Source organism: Papilio machaon, chromosome 23 (genome assembly GCF_912999745.1).
Source record: "Papilio machaon chromosome 23, ilPapMach1.1, whole genome shotgun sequence".
Taxonomy (NCBI): Eukaryota; Metazoa; Arthropoda; class Insecta; order Lepidoptera; family Papilionidae; genus Papilio; species Papilio machaon.
Window position 1 is genome coordinate 5,981,932 of NC_060008.1, and position 24,755 is coordinate 6,006,686.

General features: G+C 46.7%; 2 protein-coding genes across 2 annotated transcripts in view; one reads left to right on the forward strand and one right to left on the reverse strand.

Moving 5' to 3' along the window:
• The first annotated feature begins 232 nt into the window (after window positions 1-232).
• On the forward strand, window positions 233-2,545 carry LOC123722330 (glycine-rich protein 1-like). Its single transcript, XM_045683809.1, has 4 exons — window positions 233-285; window positions 524-739; window positions 1,638-1,810; window positions 2,412-2,545. The coding sequence occupies exons 1-4, from the start codon at window positions 233-235 to the stop codon at window positions 2,543-2,545; spliced, it is 576 nt and encodes a 191-aa protein (XP_045539765.1).
• A 1,798-nt stretch (window positions 2,546-4,343) lies between these two features.
• Window positions 4,344-24,755, reverse strand: part of LOC106707729 (trithorax group protein osa) — a 36,383-nt gene continuing 15,971 nt past the window's right edge. The window contains exons 2-16 of the mRNA XM_045683810.1: window positions 15,913-16,539; window positions 10,385-10,541; window positions 8,401-8,532; window positions 8,032-8,262; window positions 7,738-7,931; window positions 7,362-7,662; window positions 6,826-7,251; window positions 6,498-6,737; window positions 6,073-6,417; window positions 5,853-5,997; window positions 5,699-5,774; window positions 5,465-5,619; window positions 4,793-5,069; window positions 4,540-4,711; window positions 4,344-4,469 (exon numbers count right to left, since the gene is read on the reverse strand). Of these exons, the coding sequence (XP_045539766.1) occupies window positions 4,365-4,469; window positions 4,540-4,711; window positions 4,793-5,069; window positions 5,465-5,619; window positions 5,699-5,774; window positions 5,853-5,997; window positions 6,073-6,417; window positions 6,498-6,737; window positions 6,826-7,251; window positions 7,362-7,662; window positions 7,738-7,931; window positions 8,032-8,262; window positions 8,401-8,532; window positions 10,385-10,541; window positions 15,913-16,539 (3,583 nt within the window). The 3' untranslated portion in view covers window positions 4,344-4,364. The remainder of the gene's footprint in view (window positions 4,470-4,539; window positions 4,712-4,792; window positions 5,070-5,464; window positions 5,620-5,698; window positions 5,775-5,852; window positions 5,998-6,072; window positions 6,418-6,497; window positions 6,738-6,825; window positions 7,252-7,361; window positions 7,663-7,737; window positions 7,932-8,031; window positions 8,263-8,400; window positions 8,533-10,384; window positions 10,542-15,912; window positions 16,540-24,755) is intronic.

The window sequence follows — 24,755 nt, forward strand, 5'->3', positions numbered from 1 at the left end:
TATATTCACATTTAAAATTCAAGTCATTTGAAGTTTAATACTCAATGATTTTTGTCTATGAAAATGAACCAAACTTTTTTTCGAAGTGTTGCCTTTATAATAAATTTATCAATTATTTTACATGGATAAGAATTAAAAATTTTATCTGTTTTATATTTTTTCGATCAAACACCTTAAGTATCTACAATAGAATTATAGTTAAATTATTATATGATCAAATACGGATGAAGACATGATTGTCAGTCTGCTCTGCATGGTATTGACAATACAGTTTATAGAAATTGAGTACGTATACTGATGAATTTATTTAGAACAGCGCTTAAGTATAGGCAGACTCAGATCATTTTACACTTTCTTTTGTATTTATTAATGGTTTAAGGGTTACCAGTAAGCAAACACTTCCTTACTGTTTCCGAAATTTATCGTCCTTTTTGCAACTTAGTTGAATGGATTTGTAACTTATTTAGACTTTCGAAAAAAAAAAAATGGCAATATTATTAATGACAATATAATATATAAACAGATGCACGGAGCATCTGCCGCTCTTGGTTAAAATAGGACGTTGTCAATATGAAAGTAGGTGGCGAGCGGGGAGCAGGGTGCGGGGAGCAGGGTGCGGAGAGCAGGATGCGGGGAGCAGGGAGCAGGGTGCGGGGAGCAGGGAGCAGGGTGCGGGGAGCAGGGAGCAGGATGCGGGGAGCAGGGAGCAGGGTGTGGGGAGCAGGGTGCGGGGAGCAGGGTACGTGGAGCAGAGAGCAGGGTGCGGGGTGCGGGGAGCAGGGTACGTGGAGCAGAGAGCAGGGTGCGGAAAGCGGGGAACTCACACAATAAAACAACACTGTAATATTACAAATGACTATAATTTTGTCACAATTTTTCCATACAATGTTAATAACTTTTTACCTTACCACTATTTTATAATACATTACTTAAATATTATTAATGTATTTAATTAATTAAAAATTCTTCCTGTTTAAATGTCTAGTTACATTCCACGGCGCCAGATTCGGGAGACTTTCGATACAATTATCCAAACGGAAACAAACGGACAAATACAAAGTGAAAAGAAATTTGAGAAACACCGAGTACTTTACAATATGCTAAAACGTAATTCGATTAGATCTTACAATGTACTAAAATATTTTCTTGCTTAGTCCGCTACGAGAAGTATCGTTAAAACTGTACAAACATGTGGAGTGCGTCGCCGCCGGCTACGAGAGTCGCCGCGACGCCGGCAGCGAGACCGCACGCCTTATATCATTAATTCATAATAATAGAGATAAAGGTCTCGATAAATTGTACTTTACATGCGCATGGCTCAACAACAAACAAGCACCGTCATTGAAATGCGAGTTATTTGAGTACTTCAGCGGGGGCAGGGGGCGGGGGGAGGGAGGTCTGTAGGGTGGGGGTAGGGGGGCCGGGACTCCTACAAAGTTAACAGCATAACAAGCGAGTACAAAATATAATAATAATTATAATAATTAAGTATCAATAAAATTGAGCTAGATTCGAGCCCCATCACCATTCTATGCGCCGCCGGAGCCGGGGCAGGGGGGCCGGGGCAGGGGCCGGGCCAGGGGCCGAGCTGCGCGCTGACCCCTCATAGCCCCTGATTATGTTTCACGTGTGTACAGAGAGGTGACTTGCGAGGCGCTCGCCGAGGCCGAGCTCCGCTGGGACGTTATTGCTTTAATTAGGGCGGGGGCGGGGGCGGGGCCGGGGCCTGTGCCGGGGGCGGGGGCGGGCGGCGCTAATCACAACCAGGGCGCGGCCGGGGCGAGTCGCGCCAGAGACCTCGCCGCTCAGGGTCAATACGCAACAAATGTATCGATGATTATTATTTATAATTAAACATAGATTTTTTTAAAAATTCACATAATATTGCCACAAGTTTGAATTGAATTTTACAAAAATATACACACTGTACAATAGTGAGCGAGCGAGCCTAGCGCCGGGCGCCGGGCGCCGGGCGCCGGGCGCCGGGCGCCGGGTGCCGGGCGCCGGCCGCCGCGCACACTAACACTAACTCGTTGATACGGACTTAGACTAAGCTGCGACCGCGCGCTCGACGCCGCAAACTGCGCCGCAAACTGCGCCCCAACAGACACCACCACTATTACATATTCACCAAATTAAACATTTAAATAGTGCTTCGATTGCTTTAACAACGTACAACGAGATCTACAACAAACAATATCACCGGGGAAGTAAACAATTGTATATTGCACAGCAAATAGTACTGTACTTACTGTACAACCACCTAGCGAACGTTTAAGATCGATATATTATGTTCTTTCTATCTTATAAAAACTAACATCAAAAGAAAACATTATCGTGGTGATTGTATTTGGACATGTTAGTTTTGCGGACGATTTTACATTTTGGGATTGACACATGGAAACACTTAGGCAATAAATGCATTCTCACCGTCAGTGAACATTTAGACGACGAGGAAGTTAGTTCCTGCGCCTGGCTCGGTCCGGGCTGCGCGGGCGCACAGGACGTTGCAGTACCCGATATAAAATATCGTTCATATACATAATCGTAAAATTAAATAAAACGTAATATCAAAAAAAGCGTAAATAAGCACTCATTATGTACAAAAGCCGGGAGATCGCGCGTCTCTTCTCTCTGTATATAAATAAAAGGCAGCGCTCCGCGCTCACATTCCTTTCTATCTAAGTAATCCATTAAATAAATCGTAACAACGGTTACTAAATAAAAATAAACATTTCTAGCAAATTGTCGCAGTTAAATACTAAAAAAAAAAACATACCACAAAGGTAAACGCGACCGTCGCTCACCACAAAAAAAAAACAATAAATATAAAATAAAAATCTTAAGCAATCTTAAATACCCTGTTGATTTTATTTTTTTAACTTAATTTTTCCATTTTCAAGTGACGTAACTTAAACCAAAGACAAGCAGAAATCGTGCGGCCTCACTCCGACGGCACGCCGACAGGCCGACACTCGGACAGGCCGACACGCGGACAGGCCGACACGTTGGCAGACGGACACACACCGATACACGTCGACAACGCCGCGTGCCGCACTCAGTAGTGTTGCTTCTCCTCGTCATACTGACATCATTATGTGCAAGTGTATGTGTTGTATGTGTACAAGTACACGCTCCAAAATGAACAAGATAAAACAATAAGCAATGGCGGTGGAGCGTGTGCGGGGGGTGCGGGGGGCGCGGGGGGCGCGGGGGGCGCGGCACAGACTTTACAACTACGTATAAATTCTTTGCAGTAATCCTACAACTAACGTATATGTCTTTCTTACGTATGTTATGTTCGTTTTTATCTTACAACTACTCCCACCTCGGTCGTGCTCGCGCTCTCCGACTCGGCACCGACGAAGAACCCGACGACTCAACGACTCAACGACCAACGACCCGAACACCGCGGACATTGTAAACAAAAACAAGGCCGGTGGTCGCGACGATATGACGCGCGGTACAATATTTGTTTTATTATGTAAAATTATGCCTAAGTCGCTAGCGATCACAAGCTATGTAACTGTGGCGGTAACGTCCGGCGTCTACAACTAAAACCTAACTAAAAAGTATACAATACTTCGTAGGCCGCTTTTGTGACTTAGATAAATGCGGGGCCGGGGCCGGGGCCGGGGCCGGGGCCGGGGTCGGGGGGCGGACGGCATCAGAGATTTTAAATTTGACTAGCCGACATGATTTAGAACTGACTAGAACGCGAAACACATTGGCAAGAGTTTACACGCGGCGCAGCCGCCGCCGTCACTGTACGTACCCAAACTCATCGCACGGGACGAAGAAGATCACAGACAATCCGAATAAATTAAGTAGATCACCGTCCGCCCCTCCCCCCCACCTTGTCGCGCCCCCGCCCCCCGGCCCCCCGCCCCCGGCCCCGCGGCGAACACACTGCTTTAATTAAACGATCACCCGAAACTAGGAAACGTTCAGTGCGAGCGAAAAACTTGCGATACCTCTAGCGTCATTTAAAATAATCGAAAAATAAAAACACCACAGATCGAAATAAATACATACAATATTTACAAATAAATCCTACAAATTAAGCTCATCGGTTCGAAAAAGAGTAAAGTTACATGACTAACGCTCGCTTACAAAAGTGTCGGCCGAAGACGGGGCGGGGGCTGGGGCCTGGGGGCGGGGGCCGGGGCCGGGGCCGGGGCGGGGGCGCGGTTCAATTTCGCTACTTACTACTAGAGCTATCGAGTGATGCGACCCTCGCCCGCCGCCACACCACTCACAGAGAGATTCAGAGGCGCGTCCGCCCCGGCCGAGCGCCCGCCCCGCCCCGCGCGCTCCCCGCCCCCAGCCGGGGCCGAGGCCGGGGCCGGGGCCGGGGCCGGGGCCTAGCAGAAGCCGCCGAAGCCGACGGAGGGCACGGAGGGCACGGAGGAGGCGTGCTCGCCGTTCTTGTGCAGGTCGATCAGCGGCGGCGCCGACAGGTAGTGCGTCTGCAACAATCACATTTATACTCACTCCCAGTTTGTATACACGGAGCCTCGTTATTTGAGAGATAGATACCTGCTGGTGGTGGGCGGGGGGCGGCGCGGGGTAGCCGTTGTAGTAGGGCGCGTTGTAGGGCGGGTAGGCGGGCGGCACGGCGGGCGCGTACCCGTACTGCCAGTCGGGCAGGTAGCCGCGCACCAGCTGGCCGCCCCACCCGCCGCCGTACCCCACGAACGGACCTCCGTACCTGTCCGCCGCAAACGAGCACAACGTCATCACACTAACTCATTTTATCAAAACGTTGTAATCATAGTGACGTTCCACTTACCCATTGTTGGGGTAGGCGGGCGTCCCGTAGGCGCCGTAGGGGGGATAGAGGGGAGGGGCGTAGTCGGGCAGGGAGGGCACCGAGGCGGTCTCGCCCCCCGCGCCGCCCGCCGCACCCCCCGCGCCCCCCGCTCCGCCCTCGGCGATGGAGGGGATCTGGTCGACCAGCGACTCCAGTCCCGACAGCGACTTGGACGCCACGTCTTGGGGCTTCGCCCCGCCGGCCGCCCCGCCGCCCGAGCCCGCAGACACGCCCGCAGAGAACTCGCTCGGTGATCCTGAAATAGTATGGCGAAATTATCGACCTTTGAACCAAAACCATGCAAACGAATACAGTGAGGCTAACAAATTAACTGCAATTAGCGATTTAAACATTGCAACACAAGTGTAACAAAGAAGTCATTTAAAACATGCCAGTTGTTCCCGCGACCACAGCATGGTCAGAACCACTGGTACTCCACACGGAGGGAGATGCGGTCATCAATAGTAACTCTCCTGTCGCAGAGACTTATCATAACTTATTGTTAGTTATATGAGATCATTGTGGAATTGCTTCGGAGCGAATGCACTTTGTCTATGGGCGCTGAGTGCGCGCGAGACAACGCTTTCATCAGTTTACTGCTACTACAGTTATAATGAAAATGTCGATTAGCGTGTATTAGTCATCGTTTACCGGGCGGCTGGTGGTGGTCGTGATGGTCGTGATGTTCGTGGTGATCGTGATGGTCGTGATGGTCATGGTGGTCGTGATGGTCGTGATGGTCGTGGTGGGTCTCGTGCTGCGCCTCTCCGCGGAACGGGGAGAATGCCGCCTCGCCGCCCGGCGACCTGCGCAACAATCACAACATGTCAAACATCGAGCAAAGTTAGTACCTTCACAGCTTGTGTGATATATGTGGCAACTGACCTACTGTAGCCGGTGGGATACATGGAGGGATGCTGATGTATCTGGTCCAACCGCGGGCTCTCGGACATGCTGTTGCCTGAAAATACAATATTTCATCGTCATACGTCACATTTACTAATAACGAGGCTGGAGCAGGAGCTGGTCGAGGACGCACCTTGTTCCCGCGGGAAGTAGTCCTTGTTGTCGGGCGGCGGGTAGGGCAGGCGCGGAGAGCCGTCGTACAGCGCGCCCCCAAAACTGCCCGCCCCGCCCCCCACACCCCCCACACCCGGCGACGCCTCGCCCACCGCGCCGCTCGTCTGACCAAAGTGAACAACCGAATAAATACAAAAGTTCTCCCAAAGTGGTAGGTGTTCCTGTGACGTAGGACATACCTTGTTGTAGTCCGAGAGCGAGGAGTTGCTGTTGCTGCCGGGGTGCATGTCGGTGCTGCCCATGGGGCTGGCGGCCTCTCGCGGCGGCTCGAACTCCAGCGGCACCGGCGGAGACACGGGCGCCTCGAACGCCGGCGTGGGGAAGTGCTCCGCGTACGGCGCCGGCGAGCTGTGCTGGCTGTAGGGCGTCGTGGGCGACGCCGTGTAGCTGAGCGCGGCGGGCGAGGGCGCGCCGAAAGCCGCGCCCGCGGGCGTCGCCGAGCCCACGCCGCCCACGCCCACGCCCGCCACGCCGGCGCCACTGCTGGGCGCGGGAGATCGCGCGTACGGCGTCTGCGGCCCCACCTTTACATGTTTTTACTTTTAGAATTGGCTCTCGATGAGAACTCGACAGTAGTAATGTAATGTGTGCGTAGTTCAGTTACCTGCGGCGCGGGCGCGGCGGCGGGCGCGGGCGAGCGCGAGTACGAGTGTGCGTGCGGCGACTGCGAGTAGCGCTGCTGCGGCGCCGGGCTGGGCTGCTGCCGGTAGGGCGCGGGGCTGCCGGCGTACAGCGGGCTGCGCGCCGCGAAGCCCCGCCCCGGGGCGCCGCCCGCGCCCGCCGGCGACCCGTAGGGCGCGCGGGGCGGCGACGGACCCGAGAACGCCGCTGGACTCGAAGGGAACTACGAAGCGAGCGTATTTGTAATTTTTTGACTGAGGAGACTTTTGTTTTAGTTGTCGCAACGTGAGTTCAGTGAGGAGAAGCGGTACCTGCGGCTGCGGCGTGGGCGCGAGGCGCTGCGGGCCGGGCGAGTAGCCCTGCGAGCGCGGCGAGGCGTACACTGCGCGAGGCGAGCTGTAGGCGCCGCCGGTCGCCCCGGCGCCGCCCGGCGACGCGTAGCCGCGCGCCAGGCCCAGCGCCGACACCTCCATGCCGCCCTCCATGCCACCCCCCACTCCACCCCCCACGCCGGCGTTGGGCTGGTAGTAGGGCGAGCCGTCGGGCATGGGCGCGGACTGGTGGTGGTGGTGGTGGTGCGCGTGCTGCACGCCGTACAGCGGCGACGGCAGCTGCTGGAACTCGCCCTGCAGGAACTGCTGCTGCTGCTCGTGCGCCAGCGCCGCCATGGGCGCCAGCTGCTGCTGCAGGAGCGCGCTCACGCCGCTCTGCTCGCGGAACCGCTGCTCCTCCATGTTCTGCGCCACAACAGATTCCGGCTAAACTAATTTATTATATACACGATTCGTTGCTGACGTTGAAGTCGACCGCGTGTTTAGAAATATTTTTACATGATGTTGAATATAACCTGCTGCTGTTGTTGCTGCTGCTGCTGCTGCTGTTGCTGCTGCTGCTGCTGCTGGAGCAGAAACTGCTGCTCCTCGGGGCGGATCTTCTTGGGTCTTCCGCGCTTCTTCTTAGGCGGCTGGTCGGCGCCGGGCTCCAGCGAGGGCGGGGGGCGGGGGGCGCGCGGCGCCCTGGGCGTGGGGGGGGCGGTTTCGCCGTTCTCCAGCTTCACTTTCTTCGGCCGCCCGCGCTTCTTCTTCAGCGGAACCTCCGTCCCGTCCTCTAGGATGATCGTATCCCCGGGCTCGGGTTCCATCGTCAACCTGCAACGGGAGAGACGGTTCTCGGATGCGGTCTCTGCGACTACAGTCTGTCGGCACGAGGCGGACGACGCGTACCTCCTGATCTCCATCTCCTCCTGCGGGCGGCGGCTGGTGTTGTCGGGGAAGACGAGCTCGGCCTCGTCGATGTGCGCGACGAGGCCGTTGAGGTAGTCGCGGAACTTCTTGAGCGCCGCGTAGAACGGCACCTTGTCGGCGGCTCGCGGCAGCTGCGCACATCGCGCAGACGAGGACGGCATCACCCACGTGTACTGCGCGACACGCGGACATACCGAAACATATTACAATAATGAATGTGTTCTCGGCCGAGGTAAAGTCTCGCGACTGACAACTTATAGCCGGCGTACTGACCGTGTTGGTGCCGGCGATGGTGTCGGGCTGCTTGCCGAAGCAGAAGTCCTTCTTGCCGGAGAACACCTCGTAGATGAGCTTTCCGTTGAAGACGGCCACCTTGGGCCGGAACGTCTGCAGCTTCTCCAGCAGCAGCGCCGAGCCCTCCTTGATCTCGCGCCGCGTCAGGTCCGCGGAGCCCTTGGTGGCGCGCGACACCATGTTCGTGAACCCGATGCCGAAGTTCAGGAGCTGCAAAGCATTATAATTCACGCATCAAGCCTTACAATGACAATAGTAGTAAAACTCTGCAATCTTGTCTCACGATGAGACCGTCAACGACAAAGGTGTTCTTGTATGATCGGTTCACGTCACTCGAGGTCGACATACCTTGTAGTCCTCGTCGGCGCTCATCTGCTCGCGCGTGAGACCTGACAGGTACAGGCATTTCCAGAAGTGGTTGCCGGGGCCCGCGTAGTGGTGCCCCTTGTACGCCGCGAACAGGCCCGGGTTGATGCCGATCTGACCACCGAACAAATAAAACGTCAATATTCCAGGCTTCTCACTGCTACAATACGACCGTGGTGACACTTCACCAGAATGCTGGTTGTGATGTTGCAAAATAGTCGGGGCTTGAAGCTGGCAAATTTAGTGAGACATACGCTCGCTCGAACCCAACTCACGCCGAACCATTTTTAGCATAACTGATTTAACATTTCACTAACTTTATGGTACACAAACACAAGTGGTGGTGGAAAAAGAAAATGATAAAATCTAAGGAATCAAGGCATTACAGTACAATACAAAACAAACAAATGGGTTCGAATAAACGACAGAAAAAACTACACTTGTAGTGCGAATATGTCTTAGTCACAGGTGGGCACAGTTAATCGAAAAGTTAACTTCGTTAATCGTTAATTCGTTAATTAAAAAATTAACTTCGTTAATCGTTAAAGCGTTAAATTCTCGAAAATTTAACGCAAGTTAAAGTTAATCGTTAACAGTTAACCATACCAAAATTATACATACTAATTTTACACTTATGTGGCGACACTTTTTTAAAATAGTAATTTGACTATATGTACATTCTTTAACACATTAGTATTAGAGACAAGTATGAATGCATTATAGTATATTTCATTACGAGTGCGGAAAGCCTGTCATTGCAGAGTTCCGACAAATGTCTACAAGTTGACAGTTGGAACAAGTTGTAATAACAGTTTCACACGTGTACTAAACAACTATTTTTGATACAGTTGCGAAAAAATGAAGCAATTTAATAGAATAATAAAAACACAATAAACTCAACTAACCAAAATGTTTGGAAAATGGCGCCAACCGTTTTACGGTTGGCGCCATTTTCCAATATAAACAGAGATTTTTTTTTTCTTTTCTTCACCCATTCTGGGTAGGCAAAGGGAACTATGCCCAAACAGCAGATTATTTTTATTGATATGAAATGAAAATTAAATAAATGAGATGAAATAAAATGAAACCTAACCTAATTCATTGAATTAAATAATTAAATTTGATATTGTAACAAATTAGGAGCTTCTTTTTAGAAATATTTGCATGAATCATAAAAACTTCAATGATTTTTTTTTTGTAAAAACTTCGTGGTTGGTTTTTCTTTTTAACAGAGATTATTTTGATAGTTGGGAAAGAGAACGCACGAGTTTGGAAAAGCTAAAGAAAAAGCATGAGTAAAAAAATTTTTTAATACAGTTGCTCAAAAAGTGGCGTATTACAGGGACGAAGAGCGTACGGAATGTGGGCTATTACATACTCGTGATTTTATATACTCGTAATGAAATATACTATTTCGAACCTTCTTTTGAGTTTCCTATTGGTCACGTCTTTCCCGGACGTTCTGATGCATCACACTTGCACGTGAACTTCACATATATCAATTATCAACTCGTTCGTTCACCATTCGAGTCGCCGACAGTCGCCCAACATAGCTGAACTTACGAGCGTGGCGTGGCGCGTAATTTAAACAAAATGACAGCACGTCACCATGTTTCTAATTTAACGATTAACGGACTTTTATTAACGGAAGTTGAGTTTAACGTAAGTTAACAAAAGCGTTAACACTTTTTGAAGTTAACTTAAAAGTTAATCCGTTAAGCAAAATGTTAACTTCGTTAATTAACGATTAACGGATTAACGAGTTAATGCCCAGCTCTGGTCTTAGTGAATGAAATAAGAGATAGAATTTTGACACCAATAGGTGGAAAAATAACATAGGCATCTTAAAACTTTTGTAGATGTCGTTTACACTACAGATGTAATGACATGCACGATACAACATATAGCAATAGATAAATAAGAAATAAGCTACAATAAGATAAGTATGCATGACGATCGTACTCACAATGATGATGTCGAGGTTCTCTGCGAGGTGGTCGGGCAGCGTGCGGCGCGCCACCTCCTCCTCGCTCATGCCGTTGAAGCGGTCGTGCTTCTTGCGCTCTTTGACGGGCCGCACCAGACCCTCTGGGCCCTCCGCGCCCTCCACCTTTATCTCCATCCTGCAACAATGCCGCAGTCTCACATACCTTTAATTCGCACCGACACACTATACCTAAACTATATACTAACACTAACAGCCGTTACACTTTGTTGAACATTGACATCACCCAGTGGACTCAATGCTAGCCAAATCCACAGCCAATACTGTGGGATCCTGCCAACGATGCGTCCAACTCTATTCGGCTGGTACTCTTAGGTCAATATGACATGTATGCTGCGTTGGGGGAGATTGCACTGAATGTAAACTCCGAGTTTTTTTTTTAAATAAATGACATTCGCTTCAAACCTGTAGCTCTGCCATATTGCAGCAGGTGCTGTCGTTCGTAATATTTTGTAGCGCCAGTGGCTACCTTCAGTTGTTGCTTTTTCTGTACTGGCACGATTTTGTTCAGAGCAGTTAAGTAAAAAAGAGCATCACACGCGGAACTCGGCCGGCGCTCGTGTCGCCCAATTCACAGTTTGGACGCGGTGCCTTTTTGTTGCACTCTCGTTAGAATCGCACGCGCTTTTTTATAAACCACCGCAAAATATTGTTTCGGGACACGTTCTTTTTACTCGGCTTTAATGTAGTCTATTTTATCAATGTCTACATAATTTAAATCCTTATAAAGGCGTACCAAGCCAAGATTTGAGTCACTTTTGCAGTATGTCAACAAGCCTGTTCTCGGTCTCTAGAGAACAATACTGGCCTACGTAACTCCCTGTCACGTGACTATTGGTATTTACTCAATACATTAACTTATAATTTTGCCATAACAAGTAGAAACAATATAATTTTGTACAAAATGCAGGAATTATATTTAAATTTGTGTTTGCCGCCGGCGATGTAAGTGTTATAATTTATTGATGCTTTAGAAGTTGCACAGACAACTGCAACGCTGCGTGACCTAGTTAGACGGTGCCCGACCTGAGGAAGTTAGGTCAACACCCGCTGGTCTACAGAAGGGTCGGGCTGTGCAAGGCAGGCGCGGGCGGGCGCGGGAGGGCGCGGGCGGGCGCGGGCGGGCGCGGGCGGGTCGAGGCAGGGCGGTGCACACGAATTCCGGAATACGCAGTGAAATTTTGAACATCGTCTGCCGAGCTGAGGGAGCGATGTGCTTCGGTGCACGTAAAAAGAAACGTACAGCGCACTAACGAGTGCCCGTGTGCCCGTCTGTTCTGTCAGTAGACAAATGACAAAGCTAGTAGAATATTTTAAAATACACAATATGTGTGCAGTAAAATAATGATCATATTCAAAGATTTAAGGTCAAAATCGAGGCATTGTTTTTTTTTTTTTTTTTAATTTATAGCGATATAGATCTTTAGAGCAGACTACAGTTTGCTCAACAGTAATATCATGATCGCAAGGGACGCACCGTGGTCCGATAGCAGGCATTAGGTGAGTTCCAGTGAGCCCGTTATGTGCTACTGTACAACAATATACGCATAGTTCGGGCGTTTAGCGCTGCCCTGCGTCACCCCTGCGGCCCGATGTGTTAGTGGGACAGTAATTATCTAGCAGCATCAGCCATTGGAAACTAGACACTATGGTACACACATAAGGCACGGATTTGTAAGTTGCGTATATATCTACATATATGTTTTTACGGGCCTAAACCTCTAGTTATCTAGCAGAGGGTGCGCATGCGAAGACTGGCGTGATAACGTCTCCGGGAGTTTTCTTGTCTATTTCAGCGTCGACCGAATATTCTAAAACAAGGCAGCGGACGCGTACACATCCTGCAGCTCGGCAGAAATAGAGCGCGACTCTAACGTGTGTAGCCGCTACCAGGAAATTACGTTCTTGCACAACACAAGACCAGACAATTAACTTCGACACCTGCCAAAAAACCTAAGTGCTCAAACGTTTTTAAATGTGTCTACATTATGACTTCCACATTTAGGTAACGATGTAGTAACGTTCAGTTAACTGCAGTTATTGTGAAAACATACTGTCTTGTCTAAGTCCCGTAAGAAGACTGCTTTAATTAGTTAATTTTACATTTTTTTACAACAAAACATATGGAAAAACCGCTATTTTGCTTTATCCTTACCTAAAAAGATAGAAGCAGAGAGCGAGGATATAATGTTTGATTATCGCATAAGTCGAGAAGCGACCGTTTTTCGATAGATTTTTTTCTATTTAGCTTCGCATTGTATTCATGCAGCGGCAGCGGCCGTGTCCCTCCTCGCGCTGGGAACATTATTTAGCTACGTTGCGCGCGGCGAGCGGTGGCGGCTAATTCCGACCACACACTGTAAACTATACGCTTTCCAAATCCCTCTATGGTTAAAAATAGGTGACAGGAATGGATACTGTGTGCTTCTTTAGTTCATAGAAATATCAGAGCTAACCTTGTTCATGCTATATTCCCTAATATCTGTATCCATCGTATTCAATCTTGTGAGATTATGGGTCGAGTCAATAGAGCCAGTTTATTAACTGTTGGTGGTTGGCGCCGTCCTCATTAAAAACTATTCGCATTTCTGAAAAAACAATATCCATTTTGCTTACACGATCTGCGATGTTTGTAAACAGGCGCGGCACGGCGCGGGATATCAAGGCATTACCGCACATTAGCTTTCAACGGAACATCGTTTCGAAACAATTAAAAAAATATTTAAGCGCGCGAAAAGCATTTGCGAGTTTCCCAAAGTGACCGGCTAATGCTCGATGTCGGTATAAATAGTTGGTATCGAAGCAATTAGCGGCGGCGCCGGGAGTCCCGATGTTGCTCGCGCGGCCCGCGGCTCCACCTTGATCCGATTTTGGCGGGCCACGCGCTTCCGGCACAGAAATATCCGCGTAAACAAGCGCGCGGCATTGTCCGCCGCCCACTTGCTCTGTCCGCTGGCGACGTTGTCACAGAGGTGGCTGCCGCATCACGGAAAACTAAAACCACTCCGAAATATCATGCTGAAATTTCTCTTTTTCATAGTGACTGGCCTCATGCACGTAGACATCTTATGCAGAGGATGTGGCCAATGCTGGTCGGCATGTGAGATGTGAAGTGAGTGGGACGCGGCACTCGCACATCGCCACCATTCATTCTTCGCATCAGTCTATCGCCACACTGCGTTTATCAAGATAAGCAAGCATTGCGTAAAAAGTTGGTACCATGTCGCGTCGATTGCACCGCTGCAACATACATCGTATCTCTGCCGCTCCGTGCCTTATCGGATCGCGCGCGCGTCACGCAATGGACGCGTACCTAATGAAATGCACACGAAAACGAATTGTTTGGCGACTTATTCTGTGCAACCTTTTCATATCACAAAAATTAAAAAAATCTATATCGTCTCGTAGGTGGAAATCCACAGTAACAAAACTTGAGCAAACATACTCTTGTTCCGGTGTAGCGCATTGCAACGCAAGGTCCGGCCTGGCTCTGGACTGAATCTAATATCCATTAATGAGCTCTAGCTATTTACATCCAACGAGAAACAGAATAAAACATTCATTACGACGATAGAAAAGAGATTGCAACGCGATATTTTTTAAAGATAACTATTTTATCTCGAACGATTAAACTGACCAAACGTTGATGAGTAAATATTTATGTATCTTTGCGTACTACAATACAAAAAATAGGAATTGTGAGACAACTAATATTAGAAAGATTATTACTTGTATCTATATAATATAAATATTATCGTGAGACAAAAATGCGTGTGAAGTGCGTGTGACACATATTGAGCGGGCGTGCGGCTGGGCGGCGCTTTGTGAGCGGCTACCGGGCGCACAATAGCGCGCTTTATTCCGGCGGACAAAGCGCTCCCCAGCCGAAGCCCCGGGCCCAGCGACCGGCCACAACACAACTGGACACAGTCACAAGCATCGTCCATCTCGCAAAAAATTATGACCGCACACCGTCACGCCGCGCCCTCGCCCCTAGCCTCCGTATCGCGTCGTTCCCGTGCTTTGTGTCGCTGCAAATTGTTCCGGAATACAACACCGTGCCACATGACAAGCGTTGCCGTTGCGGACGTGCCATAATATCCTCCTTCTATCCTTTTTTTAGGTTTAGGCTTTTTTAGGTTGTAGGATAAAGTATTTAATTTAAATAAGTCTCGACTAATCACAGCTTGCTAAATGCGCCATATTTGACACAAATTAAAGCTGTACGATGCCTAAAGAAATCCAAATTGTAAAGGAACCATTGTTATAAAATATCAACGAATTTCGGAGACCTGTTTATTTCGTTGCGCCGAGTAGGCTTTATAACGTTAACTACATAAGCCCGCTTTGCGTCGGCAAAGCTTTTAGCTGAAAATTTCAGGCAAACGTTAAGGTGGGCCATAAATTTGGTGAGCGGGTGCTATCTCACAGAATGGGTCGGTTTGCCTTTGCCGGGGACCGAACTCCGAACAAAATAACCGCTCATAGTGACCACGCGCGTGCTCCGAGCAGCGAGTGAAGGTCACTGGGGCTCTGTGGTTGATAACAATATATTGCGCCTTATCCTATAAAACACAGCACATTTTCCATTTTAATTCAGAACAACGACACAATAATACCTAAATATGCAATCTACATGCGCTAGTTTGGTAAGTAACTGAGAAAAGACTCATTGCTTTTAGGGCGACGTGTCTTTTAACCTAGGAGTGTTACGTTAAGCAAATGATAAATAATGTAAGTCGGGCCGCAGTCCGACGCCGGCAGGGGTGTCACCAGCCGAGGCCGCACTAATTCCGGCACGGGGTCAACGGACTAGCTTCTTCTTAATTTCCCCCAAATTACGCGTACGAGAGTTGCGACAAAAATTTCTAAAGCAAACATACCAATGAAAAAATTATTTTCTCTGTTTGTGACGGATATTGTCCTAAGTCGGTAGCTACTTAAGTTTAGGCGACATTTTACATCAAAAAAGACCTAGGAAACTGCTATTTCGTTTTTAAAATTGTTGCCGTGCATTTGTTACCTTAACCGCGGAGTTTAGGAGTATTTACATTTATCGTGTGTGTACACCTTAACTGACAGACAGACAGGATGAACTGGGAGCAATCAGCTGGTACATCTTCCGGAGTGAGAACTTTCTGTTTTTAACTTTATTTTCCTCAGCATTAGTCATTATAGAAAAGTTTTAGCGGTGATACAGAGGCCGCGGTAGCAGAAATCTTTTCCTGCTTGGCGACACCCGCATATTGACTCCTTATCGACTAGCGGCAGAACATGACTCCACTTTATGTGGTCAATTTTAATAGTAACTACAATATTTGCATAACTGAACATTAACTTGGTTGGTCATAAATATTAGGATTGGTAATATTATTTGATACTCCTGAGTATTTGAGAGATATAGTGGCATTACTGTTGTGTTAAATTATTCAGATAACTTGTAAAATAATCAATACTGAGTTCAAAGAATATAAATATGGAGATCTTACCCGTTCTCGTCTTTGATTTTCTTCTTGCGCCCGCGCTTCTTGGGCTGCCCGAGCATGAGCTGGTGGTGCTGGGGGTGTGCGTGTTGGTGCGGGTGCGCGTGCGCGTGCGGGTGCAGGTGCGCCAGCTCGTGCGCCAAATGCGGCGGCGGCTGGCCCAGCATCGCGCACATCGCTTCCTCCTCCACGAACGAGTAGGGATCGTCGCACTCGCGCTTCACGGCGTCGTACGCGTCCTCGTCGCGCTTGTGTGGCGTGTGGGGCGTGTGGGGCGTGTGAGGCGTATGAGGTGCGTAGTGCATGCCGCCGTGCGCGTGCTGCTGGCTCATGTCGTAGGGCGCGTCCGGCTCGCGCTTGTAGTACGGCTCGGGGAACTTGGGGAATGGGAAATGCTGGTAGGGCTCGGGGTCCGGCTGCGGCGGGGCGTCGTAGCGGAAGCCGGCGGGCGCCGGGGGCTCGGGGAAGCGCGCCAGCAGCGGCTCGTAGGCGGGCGCGGCGGCGGGCGAGCGCGGCGCCGCCGGGGAGCCCTCCGCGCTGGAGGCCTTGCGCCGCGCCGCCTCGCCGCTGTTGCTCGTCTCGTAGCCGTCGTCCTGGCTCTCCGGGGGCTTCGGCTTCTCATCGCCCTCCTCTCTGCCGCACACACAACACAACACGAAGTTAATACTTTGAATTACCTAAAACATAAGAGATAGATAAATATCTAATTATTAGATAAAATATATTAAATATTTAACAAGCTTATTCTTCAAAAGGTATCGACCTTAATTCTAAAATAAATACAAGGTTTTATATTTGTATTCATTTAATTAAATTATCAGACAAATCCTTTTCGTGTACACTTTAAATACAATGTTATCGATTCAGATAACCAAATCGATGAGAGAACGGGCCGGGCATTGGGGATTTAGGGTAACGTTGTATTGTAGTAGATGTGTCGAAGCAGGCGGGATGCGGACGACGCTTAGGTGAACCAGCCCGCTGCGAGCGATGTACTGAATCGGAAGCGGAAATTACTCAAAGAAACGGCGCACTAGCTCTCTCTCGCCGCAGTTTCTCTGACAGCGACAAAGGCAAGAGCTGCAGAGGCGAGCGGGTGTAACTAAAATTATAATCGTATTCATATACTGCATCTGTTCACGTTAATGGCTTCAGTACATATTTGTTGATCAACTGTGCAACTAGATGGCGTTGTAAGATTCTTGCATGCCACTATGTCTTTCTTTGTTACTACGTAATGTAACTAATGTATCTACCTGATTGATTTTTTAAAATATAGTTTCTCACAGTACATAAGTTTGTTTACTTTACAATGATCCTTCGAGCCGGATAATGAATTACTAAAGTAAATCGAAGACGAAGCTTGACGGGTGATACCGGTCAAGCAGACGCCGTGTCCTGCCTTAGATGCTCTTTGTACAACAGCAGCAGCAATTGTAAGAATGCACAATCAAAAAAAAAAAAGAATGGTCAGTGTCGATAACCGAGATTTTTAAAAGTCTTTAAAAATGTTAACCTATATAAGACTGCGTCATGCCTATCGAGAACGATAGCCAATTAATCTGTTACATTTGACCACGTAAACAGCGCCGTACTCGCGTGACATTGCGCGTGATATCATCGTTGTAAATTTAATTGCCACGTAAAAATTAGAGACCGCATTTTTTGCCCTTATCACGTTCGAAGAGGTCGGGGTCGGGCGGCGCGCGCGGGGGCGTTGGCGGAGGCGCGGGGACATTAAACCCGCCAGCCCGCACTGATGCCACGGGGTGAACATCCACTAAAACATTTATCATGACGGTTTTGCAGTTCGTCATTACTTATCTTGTATAAAAACTTATGAGTTAATAAAACTTCAAAAATAATACATTGCATATTTAATGACGTAAACAAATACCTTCTTGAGTCGGTTATAAAGACTGTATAAGTTAATATACGCCACCGCCGTCTAATCCTTTAACCTTGATATAACACCGAGAGTTTGTTGTCAGCGTCCTACAAAAAGTCTAGATGGGAGTTTTTTCTCAGTCGGTTTGTTTGTCATGAAGGCTGTTACAAGTCTTCCCACGCACTTTTCGCTTCGACGTCTTTGTACGCCAACACTTTAATCATGCGGATTTACAAGATTTAGGTAAAATAACTTAAAACTAATAAAATATCTAAGTATACACAAATTAAAGTGCAGCGACTGTAGTGCACTCAACCAAGCATTTAATTAGTCTCATTTATTTAACATTCAGTGAATTATTTGGGTATTTATTTTATCTCCGTAGTGTAGTGTAGGATAGGAACTGGATGGATGTGCGGCTGAAGTCTGTCCTGTCTGCCGCACCAACGTTTAGCTGTAAATTGCATCGTAATCACTTTTAGAGATAGGATTTCGTGAACTATTTAATTTGAAATATTTACATATATTAGTATATTGTTGGTAAAATACATTACAAACTGTGTTGTACTGTAATAAATTAAGATAGGCGAAGGCATTATTAAACATTTACAGGACAATTTTCTCAGTTCTACAACCGTCATACAATTATTTATTTTCTTGTTAAGAGTAGGTTTAGATACAATAAGACAAGACAGAGATGGACAGTGCTGTGGCGTCTTGTGGCGACCGTTCAACTGAGCAGGCCTGCCGCCGCGCCGCCGCGCCGCCGCCGTCAGGGTGCCGGGCGGGCGCGGGGAGCGCTGTCTCATGCCCGCTCACCGCTGCACAGTATTCATAAACGTTTATTGCAACAAAGTCACATTTTGACAGTGACAAGAGAATGCTTTTACTTTTTCTCCTATATTAAAGTATAAGTAATTTTAAAAGATTAAACAAACAAGTGCTGATTCATTCTTGCATTTATAGGTTTATCCGTGCAAAATGATGAAGTTGGGTTACGCGATAGTGGGACGACTTCTCGACAATGCAAACGAAGAATGTTGAAATCCTAAGTACAGTTGTGTGTCGGCTCCAGGTCGGCGCTAGGGTCATGGGTGGCAGGGTTTGCGTGACCAGTGGTGGTGAGGCATCGCGAGGTATCGCGGGCGTCGCGTAGGGGACGACACAGGTGAGATTAGTCACCTGTCGCCGGAAACAGGTTTAGCTAGAGGCCAGCGGCGGCGGCGACGCGACGGTGCGTGGCGTGCGTGCGGCGTGCTAGAGCGGCGTACGACGTGCATGCGAGCGCGCGGCTTGCGGCGGCGGCTATCGCTACATCTGAAGGCCACGGGACGTAGGAAGGAGCGTCGCCTGACGCAACACTCGCTCGCTATAAATAACACTAGCGTAAGCCTTTGCCAATATACTGCGAATTTTGCCGTCGCAGCGTCTTCAACGTTTCCTTCCGTCTCGTGTTTTTGTAAATTAAAGCACTCTGAAATCGCGTAGATTTAAAAAATCGCCACCAACGTCTTAGCATATGTATTGAAAGCTTCGGTCCCCTGTTGAACTCCGACTCAAGTGATTTCTGTTTCTGCGACCGTTCGACTTACACTTTTGCATATTTGATAAGACGGGACGTGAGAAGACTTGCTGACGATGCGATGTTAGATATACATTCGAAGAAGTCATCTTACGATTTAGTCGAATATATCTCCATTCATGATGATGATGATGATGATGTAATCCCGGCCGATATCGGCCACGGCGACTGTCTTCAGCTCCGGTTTTGACGTTGGTGCGCTCGCATGTGGCTCCATTCATCATCCTTCCGAGATGTAGATATTACAACAAAAAAGGAAATAATATAAAATACAGTAATATGTACCTACATGTTAGAAAAAAGAGATACATAAATGTTTGTAGTTTCGACGGCACTACAAAGCGCATGATATTTAAGCCGCAAATAATTCTAGTGTCGGGTTTAACATTCACGCGCTCGTCATCGACGATCTCCTCGGTGCATCCATCCATTGACAGCGCATCGCCCCCCCCCCCCCATCGCAGCAGCTGCGGGCGTTTGCGGGGGGTGCGGGGCGCGCAGGGGGCGGCAGGGGGCGTAGTGCTGGCTAATTAAACCCCCGACGTGCAATTAAGGTGACGAGGCGGCGCGGGGCGGCGGTCGACGCGGGGCGATGGGTCCGCGGCGGTGCGTGATACGGCCTGCGCTGCGAGCCGGCGGGCTAAATGCATCGCTCATTTGGGTTAATGGTTCGTGAACACAATGCACATAGCACAGAGCGTGTGTGTCAACTCGATGGCTCTGTGCAAAGCGGTGTCCGTCCGCGGACCTCCTAGACACTGTCGTATAGTAGTTTGTATTAAGTTACATAAATAGTAAAAAATTGAATTTATCAAAGCTATATACAACATTTTAAAACAACATTACGCTTAAATATTCCGGTCCGTAGCTGGCTAACAAGTGGCAATATAGCGTCTGAGGTTATATTATGTCGACAGCGCGGCGGACAGCGGGCGCGGCGTTAGAAAGCATTAGTTTTGGTGCGCCGAGCCCGCTGACGACAGCACCGCCTGCACCCGCGCCCCGCCGCACCCACTCCCGTCCCACTACACACTACAGTGATTACTATCAATTTCCTATACACTCTAGACATTTTATTTTATAATTGTGTGCAATACGAAAATAACGATTTAGTGATAATTTGGAATAGGTGACTATTATCATTACATGAAAATGTACTTGTGTAGATATGTCAGCAGCAGCAGCAGCAGCAGCAGCAGCAGCAGCAGCAACGTGCAGCACATCCATGAATATAAAAGGTGTAGCATTGCTCAGATTATACAGTTTATCAACCTTTTTGTGTATAAAAATGCAAACTTGATTTACGCCTACATCTTAGGTAAAGGGGTGCGACTGAAAACCAGCTCGAAACGGTATTTCGACCGGTGTCGGCTAAACTGAACTACTTTTCGCTTAGATCCAACACCAAAATTAAATAAATAGACAAATTTCAAATTCAATAGGCGGCCATTAATATTATTAGTTATATATTAGTTTTCAGTTAAATCTGTGAAGACAATGTGAAATTAAAATAAGGGAAGCTTTTTTTATCTATTAAATTTTAAGTATGACTTATGTTATATTTGTTGGTATATTGTGTTTAAGAGAAAAATGTACAGTTTGTTTAGGGTGAACATTTTTTGGTTTGGGCACGTACGCGGCGCACGCACTTGGACGACGGGCCACGTACGCAGCGCACCTACTGTGTACGTGGCCAGCAATGACTCCCCGAACCCGACCCTCCCCACCCGCACCCCCCAATCGTAAGACCGGCATCTACTGTTACATCTTAGTTTTTTTATGCAATAAATGATCAAAAAGTTTTTTACACGACATAATATTATTATTATCTATTATTAGCTGCTTCACTTGATCACTACATGTTAAATTCTTTTAATAATTTAATAATTTTTTTATATAAGAGAAGGGGGCAAACGAGCGGCGAAAACATCGAGGTGATCATTAACACCCATGATCACCAGAGGTCTTGCAGATGCGTTGCCGGCCTTTTAGAAAGTGCGATCGCTTCTCGAAGCACCCTAAGTCGTACTGTTTTAGACATATTTTGCTTATAAGAGGCCGACAGATGTTCCAGCACATTCAGCGTACAATGCCGACGCCGCCATGAGATGTCGCTCAGCAGCCGGCACGTGTCTGCATCACGCGTGCGGCGTGCGAGGTGGAAACAAGTTGGCGGTCGCAGTTGGCGCGGGCGCAACGCTCGCCTCATTAGCATTCGACATTAATTTGTCTGAGATTTTTTGTGCCGGTAGCTCGCCGTTTTTGCCCTCACTGAATTATACTGATTTCCATATGTTTGTTCCTGGTTAAGTTTATTTTTAAAGAAACAATAAAGACGGCTTACACGTGGCTGTATATTAATTAGTTAATGTGAATATTTTGAAGATTACAAATAAAATGAGAGAATATTACACGAAAAGGATTTCATGAAGAGAAGATATCAGGATGCAGTTATAATAACCGTGGGAGTTCCTATTTAATCAACATCAACGTAACTTAAATCGTTCAAATGAAAATGACTACGATATATAAATAAAATAGACCGAGTACCCGACGACTGACCTACGACAAATATCACATGGTGAGAATTCTGTTTTAAAATAGAACTAATAATTACCATACAATACAAATATAACGTAGTGAAAACAGATCATCAAAAAAGACGCTAACAATGATCTAAGGTGCGTTTAACGAGACATCTATCAAAACATAAATCAACAGACGGTGACTACCGGCCACTTACGAGTATAAAGTATGCTACACACGTAGCGTTCACACAATAATACACTTAAATAAAAAAGCGCGGCGTCGAATATCAAGTTACAGCGCTATATAGCATTCAATATACACGCACATGGCTGTGTCCGGCAGCATAAACTTTGTCTGTTCAGTTGTACATTCAGACCTTTTAAACGTGTACGATAACCAGCCAAGACGTTTCTTATATAAGAAATGCATGCAAGCATTACCTACACTATATTGAATGGAATCGTAATATAGTAGGAAGTATAAATTATTATTCATGTTACAATGTATCAAATATCGATAGAAGTTATCAGTAACAAGAATATTTATGTATATTATAAAGCGCACAACCCTAGAGGCAGCTGATCGCAGGTATCGGGCGCGGGCCGCTTTATGCCGCAATAAACGTAAATGGCGCGCCGGCCGCGGCCGCTTCATTCATAAAAGTGAATTGAATTATTACACAGACAGACAGACAGCGCGGCCGATAGTAAACAAAGCGATACAATGTTACACTTAGCGCCCTCGCCTCGCCTTCGGACCACCGCCAGTGCCATTGCAAGCGCTGATCGAATGTTAGTGCATAGTAAAGAGTTGGTCGCTACACATCAAGTTAACTGCTCGAGGCTTAGGGGTGGTGTGTTTATGATTATTTTAAAATTAAAAGGTGATGAGATATTTATTAATATTTCGATAACTTCAGTTATGTGTACAAATCAATGGAACAATTTTCAACGTTCGTTGTGTATGCATTTTGAAAATTTAAACTATGAGATTATATTACGTAACGAAACAAATTAATTTTCTACATTATCTACAATAATATTTTATTAACTGTATCATCGAAATGACAATAACTTTTGCAACAGGCAGAAATTAAAAACAATTATCCAAATTATAATAATCTCTTCTTGGTTATAATATCTTTTTGATTTTTTTTGAACATTACTTATTTACCCAAATTAAGCGAAACAATTGTTTTTATGAGTAAGATAAAGATCTTCAAACCTAAACTGTAACAACTATTATGTTAAATGGGTTTAAATACAGTTTACCATTAGTTTAGTTTATTAGCTCGGTTCGTTACAGCTAGAGGCTGGAGTGGTTTCTAGTTTAGAGAGTTTAGAGAGTATTACAAGGTGGTAAACGAGAGCAAGAGGCCAACTAAATTCTTCGAAACGGCCGCAATTGCAGATGCGTTGTCTACCTTTAATCGACAGAGGAAGTTTTTCCCTTCCTAAGCGTCCTCTTTTCCGTCACATTCACATTGTTGTGGAAACTATTTATAAAATTAAAACAATTTATTCGTCTTGAATCCAATTTTAGACTATATATTTTTAATTGACATATATCAAAAGTAAACAATAGAAAAAATAAATTATATAAAAAATATGTCATTCGATATTTGGTTTGAATATATTCGTTGTATAAAAACTCTTTGCTATTCTTTAACACACATCTTCTTCCCATCATTTCCTTATAAGAAAAGGGTGGGAAGTGAAAGAGAACTAAATTTGGACCACCGGAACGCACACTCATCAGACGAAACGCAATATTGCTTCCACTTTAAGCCTGTGTTCTGTGTGGTCGTGGTATTTCACTGTGCGAGGCGATCTAGTCGTGCAACAGATGTTATTATTGCTGGCATCTACCACTGTTTGTTTTTATATATGTATATACCATATATATTATATATACCACTGTTTGTAATCAATCATTTATTGAATATAGATATTTTTGTTTGACATATTTTTGTTAATTTACTAATATTTCTTGTAACCATTACTAATGGGTGCTAAGATTTGGTTCACGGCAACATTGGAATGGCTGGATTCGTACCCACGACCACGTAATTTTGCACCGACGCAAGGTAACAAACATGTACGATTTGACATACGTACGCGGCGCTGCGGATGAGGTGGCGGATATATTATACTGATACAATTTATTGTTTCAACGAAATGCGCCGGTTTTCCCTCTGATATCGTTATCCGCTAACGTCACCACAGTGATAATCAACATAGCTCACGCATATGTCATTCTTCAGTGTCTGAATAAAATAGATCACTGAATATAAGCAAGAGTATAAGCATTAGTCACTGAGAAAGTATGTTAGTGCAGATATAGTATTAAATTGTACATTAAGGAAATGCTTTAGTGACCGACTGTGAGTTACAGAGACGACAGAGTTAGTCATTTGTTTTTGTCAATGTCCGTATTAAGTAAACATTGACAAACATGTGACAGAAAGACTTCTCTATAACCTAAGGGCAATCCGATTAAATTTACCGCCAATTACTTCTGGCAAACTATTAATCTTTTTTTTAAGTAGTTTTGCCAGCGTGTGGGGGGTTGCCGCGTGCCATCAATCTGCGACGCCTCGCTTCGCAGGACGAACACATCGCCCTCGCCCCGCACCGCCCGCTCCGCAACCCCGGCCTTTGTTGCCCCCGGACAAGAATAATCGATAGCGTGCTGCAGCTAATGTCAGCACACACACACACACACACACACACACACACATGCTGCCAAAAATTGTTGCTAAACAAAACAATAGATCATCACAAATAGACAATGCCACAATAACGATTACAAACGTACATAACAGCAACAGAATCTAAATATTGACACAGT

Bases quoted from the DNA above. Each gene is read 5' to 3' on its own strand.
- LOC123722330 (XM_045683809.1), top strand. From the start codon at position 233: ATGATTGTCAGTCTGCTCTGCATGGTATTGACAATACAGTTTATAGAA. The intron at 286-523 runs GTACGTATACTG...ATATATAAACAG, and splicing joins ATACAGTTTATAGAAATTGA to ATGCACGGAGCATCTGCCGC. The intron at 1,811-2,411 runs GTCAATACGCAA...GGAAACACTTAG, and splicing joins CAGAGACCTCGCCGCTCAGG to GCAATAAATGCATTCTCACC.